We start from the raw sequence: 22,897 nt of genomic DNA on the forward strand, positions 1-22,897 counted from the left end.
TATCCTACAAAAATCGAGGGAACTCTTAATTTTGTTAGACAATTAACATGGTATGGTTAGGTTGGGGTTGTGGTATGGTAGCACACTATACTTTTCTTAAACTAGACGTTTTAGTTATTTTTTTGCTTTATTGTGGCTTTTTTAGTCGGTTATTTTTTTTGTTACAGTATTTTTGTTAACAGAACGTTTGCTCTACAAAGTAGGTATTAAACTTTTAAAACATTAGGCACCACATGATTTATTAGTGCAAGCAATCAACGTTATCAGTGAATTGGTTGGAGCAGCGTGGTGCAATTTTCCACGGCGCATGACATGCGGGTCAAATTTAATCAGCGCACAAAAAAATCTAAAATTCCACTAATATTATAATTCGAAAGTTTGTAAGTATGTTTATTAGTTGGTTTGTTTGTTTGACCTTATCACGTCTAAACCGCTGAACCGATTTAGTTGAAATTCGATATACAGATGGTTAAGTCCCGGGAAGGACATAGGATAGTTTTTATCCCGGAAAACTGCATAGTTCCCGCGGGATAGCGATAAACGAATTCTACGCAGACAGAATCGCGGGAACAGGCTAGTTACTTATAATTTAAAAGAGACCTTTACTGGATGTAGGCTGATTTGATTGATTGATTGATTGATACTAACTTCATAAGGAGCAGCGGTGACACGAGCTTCCTGACATCGACCTCGGTGATGGTGCCGCGCGCGGACTGCTGCGCGAGCGCCGCTAACAGTAGCATCAGCGCCGCCTGAAGAGACAGCGTCCCGCATAGGTACAGCCGCACGAACGCCCCGCCGTGCCAACCCTCCGACTGGCACTGCCATGTCACGGGGAATATCACTTCAACCACCAACGCTATTAATACCAGCCTGTGGACAAAGAAAGAGGGTTGAATTAAAAACTAAATAAGTTAAGGGGTTAGGCGCTTAAAATTTAATCTTGATTAGTGTTATTGGAGATTATAAGATGTTTTTAGAAATAGTGCGATAAGGGAACGCTGTGGTGTAAATGAAGGTATAGTCACACGGATTGAGAAAGGGATGCTTGGATGGTTTGGTCATGTTGAGAGAATGAATGAAAACAGATTGACTAAGCAGATCTATAAGACGAGCGTGAATGAGAACGTTAGGAGAGGAAGGCCTAGACGAACGTACCACGCTCAAATCGGGGACGTTCTGAAGAAAGGTCGGGTCAGGAGTACTCTAAACCGACGTGCATGCATGAAAAGATTGATGAATGTAGAGGAAGCGAGAGTTGTATGCCAGAATCGTAGCAAGTGGAAGGCTGTAGTCTCTGCCTACCCCGTTGGAAAAGAGGCGTGATTTGGCGCGAGCTCCGTTTTTATCTCGATTCAAATGGATCTCCAATGGACCGTGAAAAATGATATGATAATTCAGTTAGGAATTCTGAATGAATGCTGGAAGTTTTGTTTTTGTTTCAACGAGAATGAAAATAGAATTTATGATATTCAAGTTTCCAACCGAAAATAGAATTTGGTTTTTTTAGCGGGCGATGAATCCATCCGTCCATTTATGCGGAAGCAATAGAGTTAATTAAACAGATATGTTAATACAATTTAAAGTCCATTAGGAAGCAATCACGTTGAAGAGGCGAAGGTCGCAATGTGCGGACCGGACGTTGGGATGGGAGCCGGGTGCCGGCACGGCGACGACACGGCCGGAATCGTCAATCGATATAGAAGGCTCGTTCATATTAATGTACAGTCGGAGTAAAAAAAGGTTCGTCACCCTAAGATCTATTTTCCTTTCCTCAATATGAGCGCTAATCTGCTTCACCGATTGAGTAGGAAATACTGCGTCAACCTGTCAACCTGCTAAACATAATCAGGTGACCATAGCAACCCTACCACTATACCTTGGCACTGACAAACCATAAACGTAACATTACTAGACGAACCGACCTAGCTTGACAGCGTGACCGAAAGTGAGATGGGCCTGTCTGAGTAAATTTGTAAATGTCTGTGTGAGTTTTAGAGTTGCCCTCACTGCTAAATATGAGTTGTCGATAACCATAGGTACCGTATCCCCGGTATCCCCGTATATCCGGTATCGTCATATAGGTAAGTTACGAGTACACAGTACAAATAAATCTTAAGGGCTGTTGCTGTAAAGTAGGTACTAGAAACTTCATAAACATTTCTAAATTTAAAAAAAATGACAGCAAATATCTGTCACTCCCACTCATGTCACTCGTCGTTAACTTTACACTAGACAGTTAGGTAGGTACCTATATTCGCATGTCAAGAGTATAAATAGTAAGCTATGAATAAAACACAAACAAGATACGTACCTACTAGGTTTAATGAACACTTAAGGTATTTTTAGTTAGCGTGGCACAATATTAAAAATGACTCGAACGAAACGCATGAAAATTATCGCTAAATTGACTTCACACGATTATACGATACAGCTCTGCGACAGACGCACAGACAGACAGACAGAGGAGGCTTAGTATAGGGTCCCGTTTGGCACCATTTGGGTACGGAACCCTAAAAACAAAACACTGAATTTTTGTTTGTAAACAAATAGTTATTATTTTATTTACTTAAAATCATTAAATTCTCAATGTTAAGTTATTTTACTTATATTTTCTCAAATCTTTAAATCGGAGAAAAGCAGCTACAAATTTTAGTACAAAAATTTATTGGAAGAATATCGATATAGGTATCGATAAAAAATATTCAAACTCTACGCCGTAAGTGCTCAAGTTCACGGATACAAAATATTTTTATTTAACACATAATTATTAGAAATCAAGCCATATTTAAGAAATAGACTGTATACCGCATCATATTAGCATATTAATAAGTAAATTTGAGAATACATTCAATGAAAATAAGAGCTATTATGAAAATGGTACTTGTACAAACATATTTACCTGTGAAATGTACGTTTATTTGGGTTATTGCAGTAGGTTGTATCACAGCTCAACACAGAACACGACACCATTCTGGAATCCTACCGTTTTATGCAAAAAATCGAAAGGATTGCAGAAAAAAAAACACAAAACAAATACCATCAGGAGACCCACGTGCTCGTTTGCCATCCAGTCGAATAAAAAAAAAAAAAAACGAAGAAAATTTTGACAGGAGGCGAAAGGAGGCTCTTAGATTCAAAACGGGTCACGCCGTCATTTTGATTTAATCTCTTTCCCACATATAGCTTATGCCGTAAGGATCGGTTTCTTCACTCGCACCTCTGTAAGTCTATTTACGCTAGTAATATTATGTTTATGTGACAAACACTGACAATTAAATAGATCATTATTTGATTGAAACTTTTACGAAGTTGTTTATTAAAAAGGTTTTGTATTGATATGAAACTAGATATATGTTAGAGGTGTATACTATTTTGAACCTTGTTATCATGTCAAGTAAGTATAATTTGATATGCACTTGTTTACTTAGTTTTTTGGTCTCAATTTAATAACTGACGAAGGTTTTCCTACCCCCACTGTACTACGCAACAAGTGTGGCCCCGCCGAGATAGATACAATTTATTAGGAAACTCAAACATTTGATTCGGGATAAACTTTGCCAATTAATTTAATGTTTCAATAACGCGAAGCAACTGAGAACGCGTCATTGTTCTAGAACGACAATGAAATCAATTTTGATAATATTTTCACGATGGTGTGGTAATGGCAAATTAATTGCAGTCTGACAATATACCTACCTAATCAGACCTAGGTATGATGGAGATTATACTCAAGATTTACTTACATGAAACGTGACATTGGTTTGAGGTAGTAAAGTATAACGTAATTCGGTACGAGAGCAGCTATTGAAGGATCGAATTCTGTAATCGGTCGCTCGGTTTTGTTTTTACAAGCATTGTGTAAGTGGCTCATAATTTTGATAAAATATTTGGTCTCGTGGGAAAAACACCGCCTCAACCAACGTTTGGATTAAAAAATTGAGAGCATTCTTGTTCGTACCCTTGGTGTGGGTACAAGGGTTCGTGTAACTGCTTATTGAAGGCTAGGTATGCGATGTGAATTCCTTTTAAATTGTTCGGAGTAAGGTCGCACGGTCACGTAATGTCGTTACAGGGCTGGTCTTCTTTGTCTAATTTAGAATACTACGAGACAGAGTTAAATAAATCGAACAGCTTATACGGTTATAGAAATGTACAAAATACATGTATAAAAGACACTGCGATGTTAACAATGACGATTGTAGCAAAAGCTGCCTCCATGTTCAAAGAACTGCCTCAAAAGACAGTTGGAAATATAATATTGCTTTTGTTATTTATTTATATCCAACCGAGGCCGTATTGCCTAAAGCTTCTGACACTCGCGATCACAATCAAATGACAGTTTTCCCATACAAAAACTGACATTTGATTGCGATCGCGAGCGTCAGAAACGTTAGACAATACGGCCTCAGTTCGCATAGGTATTTTAAGTCACAATGCAGCAGTAGACAGCCAAGTGCAAGAAACCACTCAATCGATTGAGCGCGTAATGTTCAACAATCGATAGTAAAGAGAGATCGCAACACAACAAAGGTGAAATGCATTATTAATACATAGTAAGTGTCACGTCACGATTAAATGCAGTAGCTACTTGCTTTCAACTTGTTCGTACAGTGAAAAATGAAGGATACTTTTGAGTGTTATTAATTTTCATTCAAAGAACCATACCCAGTGCCATCCACTAAGACGCGTGATTTTGTGAAAATTAGACATTAATATCATTGTAATAAGAACCACGGCACGCGTCATCGTGAATGACTCTACCTATACTAAAGATGAACTTTATGTCTTATATCGGTTATACTTACATTACGGTGTTCCTTGATTTTATTTATTCATAAAATACACGATTTCGGTATATTTTATAATATAAACCTCATAACGCTCAAGTAAAATTTTAGATTTATGAATATCAAACTTTGTGTCATTTAAGGACTGGAGGGAGGAAGCGGCTTCTATGTCAGAAAGGTAATTTACTTATTATTTTACCTGTAACAAAACTTAATCTTAGAAACACCATGTTGTGGTAGTTGAAACTTTACGATACTTTCTAATGTCTTCGTCATGACATTTAACGCAATAAAGAGTCCTAGGTCATTGCAAAGTAAGAGTAGCTGCAGTGAAATTCGTTATAATGATTGAATAGTAGGAAATATAATAAGGAAATGAATACATACACGGTTCACGGTCGGTACTTAATATTCAATTCACATAATATTAGCGTTCGCTATGCTTATTATATTATGTTTCCCAGACGAGGGTGTAAAGCGGGCTTATCATGACTGAGGCTACGAGTCAGATTTAAGCCAATGGATTATTGAGGCGGGTTTACATATCTGCACGAACATATTCCCGATACTACATTGGATACATAAATCGTAGTATAATAAGCGAGTATAGCAGTTATTTGTGTATGTTTTTGATGCGAGTTTAATAGAGTCGCACGAGCGCAATGGAGCAAGGCGGTCAAGGTTACTGTTGGATATTTTCAGGCAAGCGAGTGCCCAATGGGTCGTTTAGAGCCTTCTATAATAACACATCACCCTTAATAGCCGGTGAACAAGATATGAAAGTATATAAAAATCCGACATAAAGTCAAGTATCTGATCTCTGACATCTGAATTTCTTTTGTCATCCGGTTTTTATAAGCCTGCTAGAGTAAACACGACAACGGAGCTATTTCACCTTAATATAAAATCATAAATATTTAAAATAGGTACTACTGAAACATCACGTATCGAATGTAGTATAAATTGGATAAAAGCTCAAGATGAATAGAATAGCTCCATGCCGTGATTCTTGTTTTTTTTTTCTTTTTATCTAATGCCCGGATTAGACCTGCAAGAAAAATCGTGCAAGTTACATTACTTGCGGGGCGTAAGGCCAACGAGTTTTTTATCGTCAATCGAGCGCCTCAATGTAATACTACTTGCACCATTTTTCCTGCAGGTTTAAACTAGGCTTATAAGGCGCTTTAGGGATACCTATTAGCTACGCTCCAATGTTAATATCCGCAAATAAACGTGTATCTGGTCTATAAAGGTTGCATGTCACATAATCCACTAACGCTCGGGTGGGAGCGATCTAATTAGCTAATTCCATCCGGGGAAGTGGCTGAGTGGCTGACTGCGACACACGACTGGGAAACGTTTGGTTGTCTACATAAGTATTATCCGGTAATAGAAATAGACATGTTGTGTAGAAATATGACAAGTCGGGTTTTTTTAAACTCTATGATAAAGGAACGTAGGCCCTAGCAATATTATAGGTCTTCTGTAACCAAATTCAATTAAGGAACTAAAAAATCACAACCACCTAGAAAAGTTGAAAACTTGTCTTAAAATCATTTTGACTAAACTAGCTTACGATTGAATACAAACGGCATCAAATCGGTTCATCCGTTTGGGAGCTATAATGCCACATAACGATACATATGTGTGTGTCTACACCACATGTAGTGGTCAAACTTATAAGCTATAACACCCCTCTTTTTGCGTCGGTGTTAAAAAGTAAAGATTGACAACAAACATTAATAAAACCCGTTAGTGCCTGTACTCGTGAATATCCTAAGCACTAAACAGACAAAGCATCGAAGGTAAAATTTTAGTTTACTAGTAAACAAATGAGTAATAAATGTGTGTATTTTGCTCTGCACCTGAAGGTATCGACAGGCGAGGCAAGGTTTGTTTTACACGAAGGTAGAGCAAACCGTTTAAATGGGAACTGCTTGAATTTCCCGGAGGAGTGAGTTGTAGTTTCGCTACGGTTGAACGCGTCAGGAATGCCTGTGAGACATCAGACAAAGAAGTTATTTGCAAGGACCTGCAAAATCTACATATTATAGGTACATGTCCACAAAATACGTGGGTATCTCATTTTGAAATGTATTTTTATACATAAATACGTAATTTAGAGGCCCCTCTTAAAAATCGCAACAACGAAAAAGTTTTATACTTCAAACCAGCGACTTTGATTTGGCTTTTAATCCAATCCAAATATTTAGTTTAAGTAACGAACGACTGAAATTCATTATATGGTGGTTTTTAATTCTTATTTTGGAGTAGTTAGTTAGTTAGCAGCGAAATTGATTGAACCACTAAGATGGGCCCAACCACCATCAGAAGTTACAACCACGAAAATATCTAAACATATATCTCCTCTCCTATTCAATTATCTCCTTCTATAACATTAAACGTTTTCGGATATATTGGGAAATTCGGAAATAACTTTCACGCAATCTCGTCTGCCGATCTTTCGTACCTATATCTATTTATTCTCTTTTATATTTCAACAAATCTGCGGAGTGCGAAGGCCATCACTCGCTCCGATAATTCCAATATTGTCGAGGCTCATTCGCAAGCCCCGCGGCAAAGGCAAAGTACTACCAGATGAACGACAAATGTGAAAGGGCACAATAAAAGAAACAACTTAATAAATATGGAATATCTATGAATCTCAATGTGAGTTTGAGGAGTGGGAGTCAACAGAACACTTGATTGGCTAGATCGAACTAAATAGTCTCTACGTAAAACATCGAGTAAAGAAATATTCGCTTTTTAATATTAAGAAAGTTTAAAGAAACCTAATATATTACATATTACCCACAACGGAGCGAGCGAAATAAAAGTTATACGAGTTTTACAAAATTGGAGCTCACAAACTATACCCACCAGTACGAGGATGTTAGGTATGACATGTTTTATGTGGCTGTATATTATTAGTAGGTACATAGGTAAAGAGTCAAGCTTATTGTTTAAAAGTGGTTTTAAATTCCCTCTGGAAAGGAATTAATAAACTAATGGATAATAATAGTGGGACCTGAAGGCCTTGGACATGAAGTCTAGGTAATATGTAAAATATTTTCCTAATTCTTGTATTTTCCATCGTGTGTTGTGTTACTCGTTTCAGTTCCGACCCCTTTCAGGTGTCATGGCCACGGGTAGCAATGGTTATGGTCACGATACCAGCAAGGGCTCACAACGCGAACACCCAAACAGGTAGCATAAACGCGATTTAACGGCTTAGGTAGTTTTTATTTCAATGCGCAGTGCAATAGTTGTGTAAATACGGAGAAGTTATTAATACTCTGTTATGTGCAAATCGTACCTACCATTTTGTAATACCAGACGGTAGCCTTATATTTTTTGCTTCTATATGTATAACCGTAGCAAAGTTTTTTTTTCGTAATTAAATACGTAGTCGAGGTTGGCTGGGTACAATTTCGTGGATGCTTTTTGTGTTCTCGCAGGTTCTTAACCTTTCATACGTCGATTGTTTTTTTAAACTCCCCGAGGCTGGCTTTAGTAAATTCAACAAATGATATGGTAAGGTATATCGCATAATCTAAGTGAATCTATTCTAATTCTGTGGCAATGACAAAGAATACATAACGTTTTCTGGATTCAGACTAGACAAAACATAATTCGCATATTCCCCAATATTAACTATGTAGATACTTATTTTAAAAGTTTTATTTCAACGTCTACAAATTCAAGATTATTTTTGAATACCTAGTTAGTATTTTGATATACCTCATTAAAATAAAAAATAAATAAAACTGGTCAAGGGCCTGTGGGTCAAAATCGTACCCCTCTATAAAAAAAAAAACAAAAATAAAAATTCTGCTATTTCGACTACGAAACTAAAAAAAAATTATGCTTGATAGACGTTCTCCATTATTCTAATGAACCAATCCCAATTTGGGCTAATGCTTATAATTGTGGCACTTATATTATCATTAAGAATTTGCTCGAGATCTAATAATGAGATGGTTTTAATTGTTTGAAACTGCCTAACTTTCGGTTAGCACGCGTGGAAGTCGTAATTACATTACCATTAGACTACGAGTAGCTGCCCTTGCTGCCCCATCTCAACTTTCCACCCTGTTTAACATTGAAACTGTATCGGTTAACTTTTGTCTCAGCATTCATCCCTTTTGAAACAATAAAATTGTTTTGTACATGAAACTACCGTGAGACTCACTCATGTTAAATGATATTGTAACGGATAACTCACGTCTTAAATCGAGTTTAACTCGACATGTTTCGGGCTATTTCCTAGCCCTTCTTCTCAGGAGCACGCGACTCGGCGGCTGCCGCAACACGCACACTACGCGCCACCGCTCTGCTCGCGCGAGAAGCACGTTAGTTATCCGTTACAATATCATTTAATAAAATTGTTCTATTAAATTCTAAGAGCCTGTCCAGACTCTCGCGCGTTTAGCATCTGGTCGGGGTGTATGTACCTCTAGTATCTACCTCGGGAACGCGCGAGTGTCCACGCGCGAGTGCTCTCGCGCGCAAAACGCGCTCCGTCTTGACCTGTCCTTAATAATTGATAGCATGGACCATATATTTATTTAATAGGTAAGAAGACAATTTTATTTTATTTCCTTTTAGCTTTTGCTTGCAACTTTGTCTGCCAAGAATTCATTTTATGATATATCGCGGTAACCATACAATTTTCTCATCGGTCTCATCAGTTTAGTGGTTTAAGCGTGCACAGACTGACAGAGAGTTATTTTGATATTAAATAAAGTTTCCTTTTTAGGGTTCCGTAGCCAAAATGGCAAAAACGGAACCCTTATAGTTTCGCAATGTCTTGTCTGTCTGCCCGTCCGCCGCTTTGCTCAGGGACTACCAATGCTAGAAAGCTGCAATTTTGCACGAATATATGTAAACTACGCCGACAAAATGGTACAATAAAAAAATTTATAAACATTTTTTTTAGACTAATTCCCATAGACGTATTGTTTGTAGTGTTTGTAGTGAGTAGTGAGAGGTATCGTTGGATAGGTCTTTTAATTAGGGGGTTGCTAAAACGATTTTTTCATTCAGTGATTTATTTGCAAAATATTAAACTTGAACGTACAAATTTTCATTAAAATCGAGCGCCCCCCCCCCTCTAAAATCTAAAAATCAATCAAAATAAATGTAAGTGATTTTTCTAAATAGATTCTAATTCTATTTATTAAATCGTTGACATTTTAGTTATTAGGTTTTTTTTTCATTAATAAAGGACACATTACAAGCAAGCATGCAAAAATGCATTATTACAATTGCTCTGTTCCCTTCCTAGTCTTAACCTTGATACTATGTGCTAATACATTTTATAAATAGATCCTCAATCACACAGTATTTAGCACGGCTCAATAGCGTTACTCATTGTTAGATAATAAAGCGTAATAAACGAACCGTACAAATGATAAAAATTGAAGTGGTAATATTTTAATTTAATCTAGTATTTTAATTTAATCTCCGTGTGCGTACGGTGTTCTTAGTGGATGTCCATTATAATTAAGGCAGATTTTGGCGTTTTTTCAACACCGCCTTTAGTGGAATGCCATGAGATTTGGCATTGGATATTAATTAAAATATGAATAGGTACTGTAGATTTGTGAATACCGTGAATTGAAGCTGTCCGTGGTGGTTTAAACCCGAGGCCGTATTGCCTAACGTTTCTGATGCCCGCTAACGTCAAATGACAGATTTCGCATACAAAAACTGTCATTTGATTGCGATTGCGAGCGTCAGAAACGTTAGGCAATACGGCCTCCGGTCTCGAACTTCGCAGTTTTTTTATGATGATCGTGCCAAATTTCATTTGAAATTTACTTATCACGGTCTATGAAGGAAAACTTCGTGACGAATCCTGCAACACACCTATGCGAAGAAATTCAATGGTGTATGTATGTGAAGTTCTCAATTCTTACTAGACCCGCGTGAGAACTACGGCCTAAGCCGTCTTATTCTGAAGGGGAGGGGTATAGGCAGGGATTGGACACTCCGCAGTTTAGATACGTTCGGCCGGCGCGCCTAATCATTAGGCGCACGGCAGTGTGTTGCCGCTCGGCTCACACGCTGGACGCGTCGCACGAGATTTGTGTAGGTGCCCATTTATTTTATTTTGCAATAATGACTTCGAAACGATATATCTCGTAAAAGTTATATTGTTGTGTTTACGGATGTATAAATAAAAAGAAGATAAATGAATCGGAATTATCATTTTAGGTACATTCCGAAAGATATTGAAAGGTCGTTCTCTATACGTCTCTAATTTTCTAAGTCCCTGCCTAGTAGTAGTGCCTGGTACTGATAGTTATCAAGTGATAAAATTCTTTAATTGGTTGGTCAGAAATAATATTAAGACATGGTTTCGCCAATACGGAAATCTGTAGTAGGCAAGGTACGAGTAGGAGGTAGATAAAGGTTATTATCATTGTCATGCTTTGTTGTCATTTATGTTAAAGTATATTTACTTATTTATCAAAGGTAGTTTATTGAATTTATATTAATACCCACTGTTATCTTTATTCATCGGCGAGTGGGAACCCTGTGCTCTTGGCGCCAAACCGGTTTCGAGTCAACGGTGCCCAACGGAATATGAACGCTTGTGTTACATGATAAGTTTCAATTTCGCGTGCAAGTCGTTAGAGTAGGTAACAATTTATACCTAAACTTGACTTTTGTTCGAGAGTCCCTTCTGTACGGTAGTACTATTAGTTATTCTGTGGTCGAAATGATGACTAATAGTATACATGTATCTAATAAGTATTAGACGGTAAACGTATATCTTATAATCTTGAATACCTATTAAAAAATACTCTCTTGCTTTTGTGAAGTCAATTTAAAGGGTAAGTAGGTACATTTTTTTTCGTTCAATTTACACGATGAGTCGGTATTTCCAAAGTTTAAACGTCATCAATTTTGCGTGGGTAGAGTAACGCTGCCGTGGTGGTAGCGGAGCATTTCAACATTCCGCCCAAATGCGCGAAAAGAGATTAGTGAAACTGACGGCATGATTAATGAGGAAAATTCAGGTCGTTTGTTGAACTCACCTTGATCAAAAGCTTTATGAAAATACGGCAGGTGTACACTGAAAGAAATTTAGCGAAAGGCCATCTAACATCTCCATCTATCAAGGCCAAAAAATTTAGGGAAGCTTTACGTACACCTATACACGCGAGAATTGTGCCCAGAAATTATTAAGCTAAAATAAACAATTAACTTGAGATGTCTTTTTATTAAAAACTACGAAGCAAATAATAAATTATAATTATAACAGCAGGAGCGGGACTCAGACAGTCATTTATGTTGTTAAGCTTTCATAAATATATATTTTCAATTTGTTTAATAAAATAACGCGGTCAGATTATTTACCTTTTTTTCAGAAGCGAAAAGTAAAATATGGAAATATTTCCATGGTTTTGTAAGATAAACTGTAGCTTTAATTAGTTACAAAGTTTTAAATGTGGCTTAGTTTTAGGAGTCACTGTAAAGCAATCTGACGTAAAGAAATTCGTTAGCAGTGAGTGCTCTGTTGCTTAATACAATGCAGTACTGATGATGATGATGATCCGATCGATTTCGGCTACGGCGACCACGTAATGCAGTGTACTACTTACCATACAAAACGAAACAGTAGCTCAAATATGCTCGGAAAAACAAGATCGTCCGAGGCAGCCAGCCATTTTCTCCCCAGCAGCCGGAGCGCCGGCATTCTGCAACAATACAAAACCAACTTTATTACAACGCTTCAAAGTTAAGAGTCCGTTAATAAAGGTTGTTGTTAATTTAGGGATAGCCTGACACCTTCGCCTAATTGCTTTGTATAATGTGGCAGTTTAATAATCTTACGGCTCTTGCAAAGGACTTTGCAAGCCACAGAAGGGGTGAAGTTGAAAGCACAAAGGCAGATGTCAATTTGTGCTCTTAGTTTTCGCAACTCTCGTACCGCATTATTACTAATACTAGATGATACTCGCATGACTAATGTGATATATTTAGCGAGAATCAGAGTCATTCGACGGAAACTCAATCGTCTGGTTAGTTAGTGGAGCGTGTTATGCTTTGTAAAACGAAAGTATTTGCAGCAGGCGCTTGTAGAGGTGGGGTTGTTTCTACCGCAAACAACCTATTTGTGCTTTTGATGGAGTGTGATGTGTACAACTGCGTAGTAAACGAGGTAGTCTTGTAAACCTTTAATGAATACAAATATATGAGATCCACTCCACCCTCACAAACTTGGTGAATGAGCGCCTAGACAAACAAGAATAAGATTGTAAATTAACTCTAGTGGAGGAATTTATCCTCTTATTACGGTGTGTTAGAGACGCCCTTGAAATATCACTTCAGATTGAGGTGTGCACTAAACGAGTTTCCAATACGTCGCTGCGTCGTACGATCATGAGATGTGATCATAACCAATAATCATGGTTTACGTAACCCGTATTTATCTGCGCGTGAGCAGCGGCAGAGCGGTTGTCGTCGCAGTTCCGTCTTGCTGGTCCATTTCCCCGGCCACTGAACCCGGATCCAGTATTTCGGGAGCGAAACGCATTCAGCATTGTGGACTATGTTTACACGAATTCCCCTAAAACTGGGCTCGGTCAGTAGGGAATCTATTTATAACGTTGTTATATTCCAGTTACCTAGATACTTTTTGTTACAAAAACAAGTTTGTTTGTAATTTTCTATATTATTTGGGCATTTTCAGAAAAAAGTGTACCCTGTACTTTTTTTAAACCTAACAAATTTTGAGTTATTTCTACTCAGAAACGCGATCACTATCGATTTAAGAAATAAAAAAGTGTCCCACTTTTAATTGTCAGTTTTGTAACGCATGTTACACATTGTATGGTTAACATGTTGTATGGACCGTCACAAAACTGACTAATAAATTTTGTATGGAAAATTAAGGATAATTAAGGAAAAACGGGTACATTTTTTTCTCAAAACCCCCCTCCCTTTACCTATTTGTAGTTTTTAATGAAGTTTGACGTAATATGTGTTTTGTTATAATGGATTAAGTAAATTAATTACGTTACAAAAATATTTGAATTGTCGTGTTTTAGTTTATATGTAACTGAGAAAATTAGTTTTACTATCGTTTTATCGTTTGAAACGATGACTCAATATACGATGAGATATGCAGTTTCTTTATTGAGAAACAAACACGAATTACTGACAATTTGTTCACTTTATCGCCTTGGGATTCACTTTTACACGCACTCGTGCGTTATCATTCTGCCAACAATCAACGTTATCAAAGGTCAATAACATCCGTAGCGATTAATTTGTTTATTTCGAAAATCTGATTTATTTACTGATATTAACTGCATCGGGTTAGTCATATCAAAATTTTGATTTGCTTGGCTAAGGTGTTTTAGTTTATTCACGAAGAATGTAAGCTAAGTGACCATTTTCACCACATCATTACTGATAACATTTGAAGACGAACATCCGAATAAAATCTAACAGCTTCATTATTACACAATGCAGTTTATTTTATTACTTTGGCCACTTCCGACAGAAAGTAGCGTATCTCGGTTATTTTAGTTCGAGTGCGAAGAGCTCGAAGGCAGTAACAGTAAATCGGACGTACAGCTAGACGCGAGATTACGATCTCAGCAAGCACAAGAGATGCAGCATCCCGATTGACGTCACACCGCAGGTTCAACGGCCGAGTTTGCTGCATTTAACTATTCACTCGAGGTGAAGGCACTAGGTAGGTATGTTACGCTCGATCTTTAAAACATCGGATTGCGGTCGGTGGGATAAATTTATGTTTGTTATTAGGTAATTTGGACCTTGGCTGACATTCGATGACCATGGGGAATTAGGTATATCTGGTCACAAAACTTGTTCGTTTCATTTGCTTTAGAGTTAGAAGCATGGCCATGATGAAACCGATTTACGCCAGTGCTTTTACACGTTAACATTGGCTCGACGCACACTGGGTTATCTATCTGTTACAAAACTCCTTCGACGAAATAGCGACACACTCCGCTAGCCAACAGATACTTGTTTTTTGCAATGAGTAAGTACGGTCTGAGAGTGAGTGTCTTTATTCCGACTCATAAATATGACGAAAATCTATGAGATAGTTTTTTGGTTATTTTTGAAATTTTTAGACTGTTCGTCGATAGATGTACTCGTAAATTTATACCAACCATTGTAGTAAATAAAATATTTCAAACGTATGGTACGTTATCTTATGTTTTTGTCGATGAAATACTCAATGTCAAATCCTAATCTTATTGCAGTAACGTAACATCCTACGTGAAATTGGATGAGCACCAATCGTATTTCCTTTGATATTATAATACTTATTAGTCGGCACACAACTACGTACTATTCTGACAACTGCTCTATGTATTACGTAGAGGTATGACGGCGATACAGATTAGTTTTTTTTTTAGTTTGGGATTGCATGGCTGGAACGTAACGTGAAGAAAATTTATAATTATAAATAACAAAATTATTACAATAAAAGATTTCTTTGATTGCAAAAATATTGGTCTTCTAATATGACGTTTGCAAAATTTTATGGCTCAATTTCGAATTTATAATATTAATTAGTAAAGCATTAAAAGGTCGATTTTTTTAATTTATTATTAGAAATAACTATATTATGGTAATACGGGCGAATGTAAAACATTTAAGACTTTGTTATATTTGCGTCAGGATCAAGAGCTACCTCTTAACAACTCTCGTAGAGTTAATTTTTTATTCCAACATTTTAAGTAGAATGGAACCTTTCTTCCAATGGTCCACCTACATATCCGGAGAAAAACGTAATTTTACTTAAACACCTTCGAACCCCAGTCAGTCCTGAGCCATGAGTTGCGGCTTTCGTTGAGTGAAAGTTACGCTTACTCCCACTTTGTTCCCAGCGGCATCAATATCGGGATAAAGTGTGCTTTACTGCTCCATCCAGGGATTACTTCTCTCGGGAAAATTCTTGGGAATAACGTTGTTTTTTTAGTTAAGTGTTCAATTGGATTTTTATTTAATAACGGTTTATGTTGGTGACAATAGCGGTAGAACATTAAGTAGGTAATTATAGTCAAACCAATGTTAACTCTGGTCAAAAATAAAATTCTATCAATTTATTCTTAATCTGGTGCAAACACTAGGTATTAAGGTGTGGAATATCTGTACTAGGATCACTTTATAACCCAGTACTGTGGTATGAAAAATGATCTTCTTTTCCTTTGTTTAAAAGTCTTTTACTTATAAAAGAACCACCAAAAGCCACAATTAAAAAAGGTGGGCTGCTGGTAACCTGCGGTCCGTAACTATTGCATTATGTAGATAAACATGAAAGAAGAGCAACTTGCTGAAATAACGGATTTAACACGTGGCCAAACGGATAATTTATTATCGCCACAAGGGTTTTATGTAATTTCGCAACTTTTCTAACAAACCCGAGAAAAGGAGAACGTTTTGATAGAAATTAAAGCGGTAAGTAATTAATAACACAGAAAACAAGGGACAAGCGTGGTCAAGCAATTCATTAAGTTAAAAGGGCTTTAAAGGTTTTCAAGGTAAGTACCTACAAAGCATAATGTTGAAATTATAAAAATAATGTGAAAGTCAAGAGGCATGTTTGTTAGCCATTAACCTCGACCATTAAAAGCGGTATGTGTCCGCCGCCCGGAGAAAAAAACCAGTTGTTATTTACCAAGTTACCTGTGTTTGTGCAACGTTTTACTGCGTATTTTGGACAAAGAGAAAGGAAAAAGTCAAACGGCAAAGGCGTTATAAAATTCATAATATCGTTTGCCTGGGGCAGCTGGGTCGGCGCCTAATCCGACTGCCTTGCATAATTAAGGAGCAACTGCGAGGCAAGGAATCAAATTAAATTTAAGCCAATAACAATAACGGAGCTAATTAGGGCAGCATGTTTAAAATGCGAACCCTAGTTTAGATTTAACATATTCTAGTCAATAGAATATCTTGAATATCATCGGTAAAATAAACCCAAAATAAAAAAATCTCTGAATACATTTAATTGAATGAAAGTATTTAAATAATAAATAAATATCACGGGACAATTCACACCAATTGACCTAGTCCCAAAGTAAGCTTAGCAAAGCTTGTGTTATGGGTACTAAGCAACGGATAAATATAATTATATAGATATAGATACATACTTAAATACATATTAAACACCCAAGACCCGAGAACAAACATTCGTATTTTTCATACAAATATCTGCCCCGACACGGGAATCGAACCCGGCACCTCAAGCTCTAACCTAACCACTAGGCCATCTGGTCGTCTAAAATTTTGTACTGTGTTTTTCGTATTAATAAAACTATTTTTAGACAAGTAAAGTTATAAAAGGAGTCTTGTATTTATTAGTAGGTATTTTCGTTATAAATATATTATTTTCTTTTGAGTAGGTAGTGTATAATTAGGAACAAAAGGAATTCTACTGAATGAACCTCAATTCATTTATTTGACGCAATACTTACGATTAATATTGATTTTGGTCTAGTTAAACCTAGGTACCTAAATACACAAAGGTTAGTTTAAATAAACATGAATGATTTTTAGAAATGTTTTTCAAGTTCAAGTGGAGGTACCACGCACAAACTTCGATCTAGTCTGCGTGGTATGTGATCAAAGGCGTGTCAACATTTTAAATCAGAAATTCCGGTAAAAAAATTTACTGTGCGTTCACATCAACCTAACCATCGGAGACACCTTGTATTAGTCAAGCATCTCGTAGAATCCTTAAATACGTTATTGACGTGTTAAAATTATTTTCAGAGTTCTAAATTCTTGGAATCAGTGACATCAGCTTGAGATGCCGCCTAAGATACCTTGAATTTTAAACGCATCAGTCTCGCTAATTTTAATATATACGAGTATAAAATATAAATCATCAACTAACACACGTTTTCACAGTTAAACTGGTCTTAGTTTCGTCATGTCCTTCTGTATTATGGCAGACATTTTAGGCTCTGAGGCAAATAGTTGAAATTTTATAAACTATGTCAACGAACACCTTTTAAGAGAAGTTTCCCTGCTGGCCGCGCGGCCGCGTTATTATTCGTTTGGGATATTGCTATCTTTATCGCTCGTGACATAAGCGCTCGCAGCCGTCCCCCCATGATTGGGCGGTTGAATTTTGGGTGTCGTTGTCCTCATATTATACTAAAAGTATAGCACAGAAATGGTGGTGCGAAGTTCCCAATCCGCACTGGGCCCGCGTGGGAACTATGGCCCAAGCCCTCTTGTTCTGAGAGGAGGCCTGTGCCCAGCAGTGGGACGTATATAGGCTGGGATGATGATAGCACAGAAATCAATGATATTTTACAATCAAGATATTCATTATATTTTCTATGCCTGTGGTTTTTTCGATTTTTGTAAAAATGCTTTATTAGTCTGTAACTCTTGTGCAAAGTTGTCATCTTTTTTTGTCGACTTTTGAGCTCCTGTAATTCTGATATTACACATTTATATGAAAATCTGAAAACCACAGACATAGATAATTACGTCTAGTCCATACTTATAAAATTCGCTCTTTTGGTAGAACATGAAAGTAGCTATGACTAGATCCCTACCCCGCGGGAATTTCGAAGAAAACCTTTCATAGTGCACCACTATAATCCTCAAGCAATATTAAGTCCGTCAAATACCAAGGAAAGCTCTAGTGATTTAGGCTGGTTTTATGTGTAGTCTGTCAGTCAATCAGCCCCCTCCGTAAACTTGATTCACCTTTACTGATTCACCAAGGTGCATTAAGTACACTTTTAGTGAACTTTAAATACCTTTACCACTTATCATAAAACTTTATTTACCCAAACAAAAAAAACTAAAGGTTTTTCTAACGCATCATTTTCGAAAAATTACCTATTAAAAAACATAAATCCTACTTCGGGAAATCGGGTAAAAAGGAGGAGGTTCTCAATTCGACTGTAGCTTTTTTGTGTGTTTGTTACGCGATAATTCCGCCAATTGTAGACCGATTTTCAAAAATTTTTTTTTTGTTCTAAAGAACGTACTTCTGAGGTGGTCTTATTTTCACCAAGTCAGGGTCTGAATTGAACCGACTACAAAAGCCGATTCAATTTTTTGTTATAAATATTTTTTGCAGTCTGTTTAAAATTTCATGTGCAGAGTTCCACTGATAAAAAAGTGAATACTTAAAGTTTTCTAAAAATAGTTTTAATGCACTCAGGTGTTTAAAGTTAACTTAAAGTGTAATGCACCTAGGTGAATCAGTACCGGTGAATTAAGTTTATGGAGGGAATCGGCCACGTTACTCTTTTATAGGTATAAATAAAGATTAAACCCTCATTAATAATTTACAGCATTCGGTTTTATTATTTGGACACGCTTACTCAAGGGCGCATGGCGTATGTAATTAATCTCTGGAATGCTAAAGTGCTCATTATCCCGCTCTTGTTTGTCTGAGCTGGTTAATAACTTAATCTCGACGAGTATAAAGCCATTGTTGTGGCGTATATAATTGTTTCACTTTTTTATTATACAATTCACTGAATCGAAAAATATAGTAAAGAGTTTTTTTAATAATTTAAACCATCTAACAGTGAATTTTAGTACAATATTACGTCAATAACCGTAAAATTATACACTCTAATGGAAGAAATGCTTCCTCAACATTCCACCGCTATGGTATTTAATGTCAAAAATAACATTATAGGTATTTTAATCAACAAAACAAAATGAAATGGAGATGAACCCGCGACAACTAACAAAAAGTACCTAGTACCTATCTAAAAGTATTTCGATTTTCAAATGCTGCAGGCAGAATTATATGAATATTATCTTACCTTTGGGGTAGAATATGGTATTTAAATACGAGTAGGTACTATAAAAAAGTTTGCAATCCTATTGAGGTGCGAATAATAGCTTGTGTATTATTGTTGCATATTTCATCATGCCAGCCTATATACGTCCCACTGCTGGGCAGTAGTTCCCACGCGGGCCCAGTGCGGATTGGGAACGTCACACACACCATTGAATTGCTTCGCAGGTTTGTGCAGATTTCCTCACGATGTTTTCCATCACCGTAAAGCTCGTGGTAAATTTCAAATGTAATTTGGCACATGAATTTCGAAAAACCCACGGTACGATTCGCTTAATGAGAGTCCATAGATCAAACCACTCGACCACCACGGCTTTTTATTGCATGTTTACCTACATATTAATCGTACGTACAGTCACCAGCACCAATATTTGACATGCATAAATATCTGTTACCTACGACTCCATTTCCAGGGATGGTAGGACGTGTCAGATATTTGACACAAAAAGCGTGCATAAATATCTGTTACCTACGACTCTATTTCCAGGGCTGGTAGGACGTGTCTGATATTTGATACAAAAAGCGTGCATAAATATCTGTTACCTACGACTCTTTTTTAGGACTAGTAGGACGTGTCAGATATTTGACACAACATAAGCGACTGCATGAAATGCATAAATATCTGTTACCTACGACTCTATCTCTAGGTCTGGTAGGACGTGTCAGATATCTGATACGACAAAGTGTGCATAAATATTTGTTACCTACCTACGACTCTATTTCCAGGGCTGGTAGGACGTGTCAGATATTTGACACGACAAAGCGTGCATAAATATCTGTTACCTACGACTCTTTTTTAGGACTAGTAGGACGTGTCAGATATTTGACACAAAAAGCGTGCATAAATATTTGTTACCTACGACTCTATTTCCAGGGCTGGTAGGACGTGTCAGATATTTGACACGACAAAGCGTGCATAAATATCTGTTACCTACGACTCTATTTCTAGAGCTGGTAGGACGTGTCAGATATTTGACACGACAAAGCGTGCATAAATATTTGTTACCTACGACTCTATTTCCAGGGCTGGTAGGACGTGTCAGATATTTGACACGACAAAGCGTGCATAAATATCTGTTACCTACGATTCTATTTCTAGGGCTGGTAGGACGTGTCAGATATTTGACACGACAAAGCGTGCATAAATATCTGTTACCTACGACTCTATTTCTAGGGCTGGTAGGACGTGTCAGATATTTTTGCACACCTCCGTTGTTTGTCAAAAAGTAGGATATGAGTCATATACATGAGATTCAAAATGGCATGTTGATATCCCATAATTTTGTCAAGGAAAGCATAAACCCTATACATACCACATGGTCTGAAATAAATGTTTTTTTTTATAGTGAAAACTTAACTGAAGTATCAAAACTTTTGACGTCTAAGTCTTGTAATTAAATCAAAGTACAAGTTTCTAATTGATTGCACACTTGATTTTTTAAGCTTAATTTTTTAAACATGTATTTTTTGCTGACTGCATTGTCATCCAATCTACGCATCCAAATTTTAAGTCATTTTACAGACAACTTTACATAAAAATATTAGGAGTTAAATTAAAGCTTGTAAAAATGACAAATATGGGGAATAAGCATTCTGAAAACCGCACCGTAACCTCAACTGAAGATTAAACATATACACGAAACGATTGTAAAAGTTGATCGGATATACTTGCACTCAATTGGCGCTATGAAATTCATCGCACACATCACACCTTGCTACACACATCGTTTGCATGTAAGCAAATACTCTGGCATTAATGTTCTCTTTTTTTTACTAATTTAGTTATTACTCTCTAAGCTGGCAGAGCTAAAAACAGGAGTTTTTAATTTAGCGAAAATTGGCAGTCGTTCCTCGCGAGCTTGACATGTGCGGTAACCTTTGCCGCTTAATCAAGCAACTAACGTTACACGACACGTGCTTAACGACGTCAAAGGTGACAAAATATTCTCTAGGGTAAGATGATTCTGAATTTAGGCAAATGTGTCGTATGACGCGTTTTTAGAGGCAGTTAAGCTGTTCAAAAAATAAAAATAAAAACCGGCTTAGTACGAATCGGACTCGCGCACCGAAGATTACGTACATGTACGTAAATAATAGCACAAGTAGGTAATAATGAAAAAAAATGTTTTTAATTTATTGCACCGCTAACAGACAAATTACAAAATTTAAATGTTATTACTAAGATCAACTCACGCTTCACCGGTTTTTATTATTTGTTGATTTGCAGTATACTTAAATATTTATCTATTATCATTCCAAGATTGAGTTTTGTATGTTTAGACATTAAGGAGATAGAAAGAAAACAATACGTTTATTGCATGGGTATACTAACTTTCTTTTTGTTCTATCGCTGTAACGGTTAAACATACAAACCTCAAACTCGGAATGATAATAGGTACAGATACTGCATATCAACAAATAATAACCGGACAAACATGAATCGGTCTTAGGGAAAGAAGATAAAGAACATTTTTGTAATAATTAAATCGGCATTCTGATCATATTGTAAAAAGGTATCGATATCATTGAAGACATACCCCCCCACGAGTATACAATAGTTACCTACTAAATCGTAATTTTAAAGGTCTACTTACTTGAGGCAACGACAATGAATGTTTATACCCAATCAATACGACGTAGTACTTGTATAGCGGAGACTTTTATTCAGCAGCAATAATGCCGAAGTAACATTTAGATATTATTGAAATACGTTACTTAATTTTACAGCTATATCTATTCTGATTGGTACAAAACAGAGCAGCATTGTTACATTGATGTCGTCAGTTGTGGGAGCTACAGTGATACACGCAATAATAATAATTTAATCGCGAAATACCATTTTTGATTACGTTTTGCTAGTTGACTATCACAATCATCGCCATTCACTGAATTTTGAAGTCGCTTTAAGCAATGTCGAGTATAATTTTGAAATTGATGCGTAAAATGAATACTTACATATATGGCACTTGGCAAGCGTATCGGACACTGCTGTTGTCAGTTATGCGTCGTGCGTAATGAGATATGAATCCTTGATGGCCAAACTAGTGACAATGTGCATGAACCATAAGTCAACGAAACGGAGGGAAGTTTGCTGCTAAAAAATAAGGAGAAGTGTATTTTTATACCACTGCTGACTTTGTAGTGTGTATACACACATTTGTATACACAATAGGGGACTCTAGAGCTGGCGGTTGTCTCGCGCAAGGAATTGGGATAGCTATACAAAGAGGTAATGCGGCCTGCGGTTTGGGGTCCATGCCAGTGACGTCTCTTG

General features: G+C 36.8%; 1 protein-coding gene across 6 annotated transcripts in view; it reads right to left on the reverse strand.

The window, feature by feature from the left end:
* Nucleotides 1-22,897, reverse strand: part of LOC141428060 (diacylglycerol lipase-beta-like) — a 101,072-nt gene that overhangs the window by 36,281 nt on the left and 41,894 nt on the right. For all 6 annotated transcript variants that reach the window (XM_074087773.1, XM_074087769.1, XM_074087772.1 and 3 more), the window contains exons 2-3: nt 12,404-12,499; nt 649-873 (exon numbers count right to left, since the gene is read on the reverse strand). In XM_074087773.1, the coding sequence (XP_073943874.1) occupies nt 649-873; nt 12,404-12,498 (320 nt within the window). In that variant the 5' untranslated portion in view covers nt 12,499. The remainder of the gene's footprint in view (nt 1-648; nt 874-12,403; nt 12,500-22,897) is intronic.

Source organism: Choristoneura fumiferana, chromosome 5 (assembly GCF_025370935.1).
Source record: "Choristoneura fumiferana chromosome 5, NRCan_CFum_1, whole genome shotgun sequence".
Classification (NCBI taxonomy): Eukaryota; Metazoa; Arthropoda; class Insecta; order Lepidoptera; family Tortricidae; genus Choristoneura; species Choristoneura fumiferana.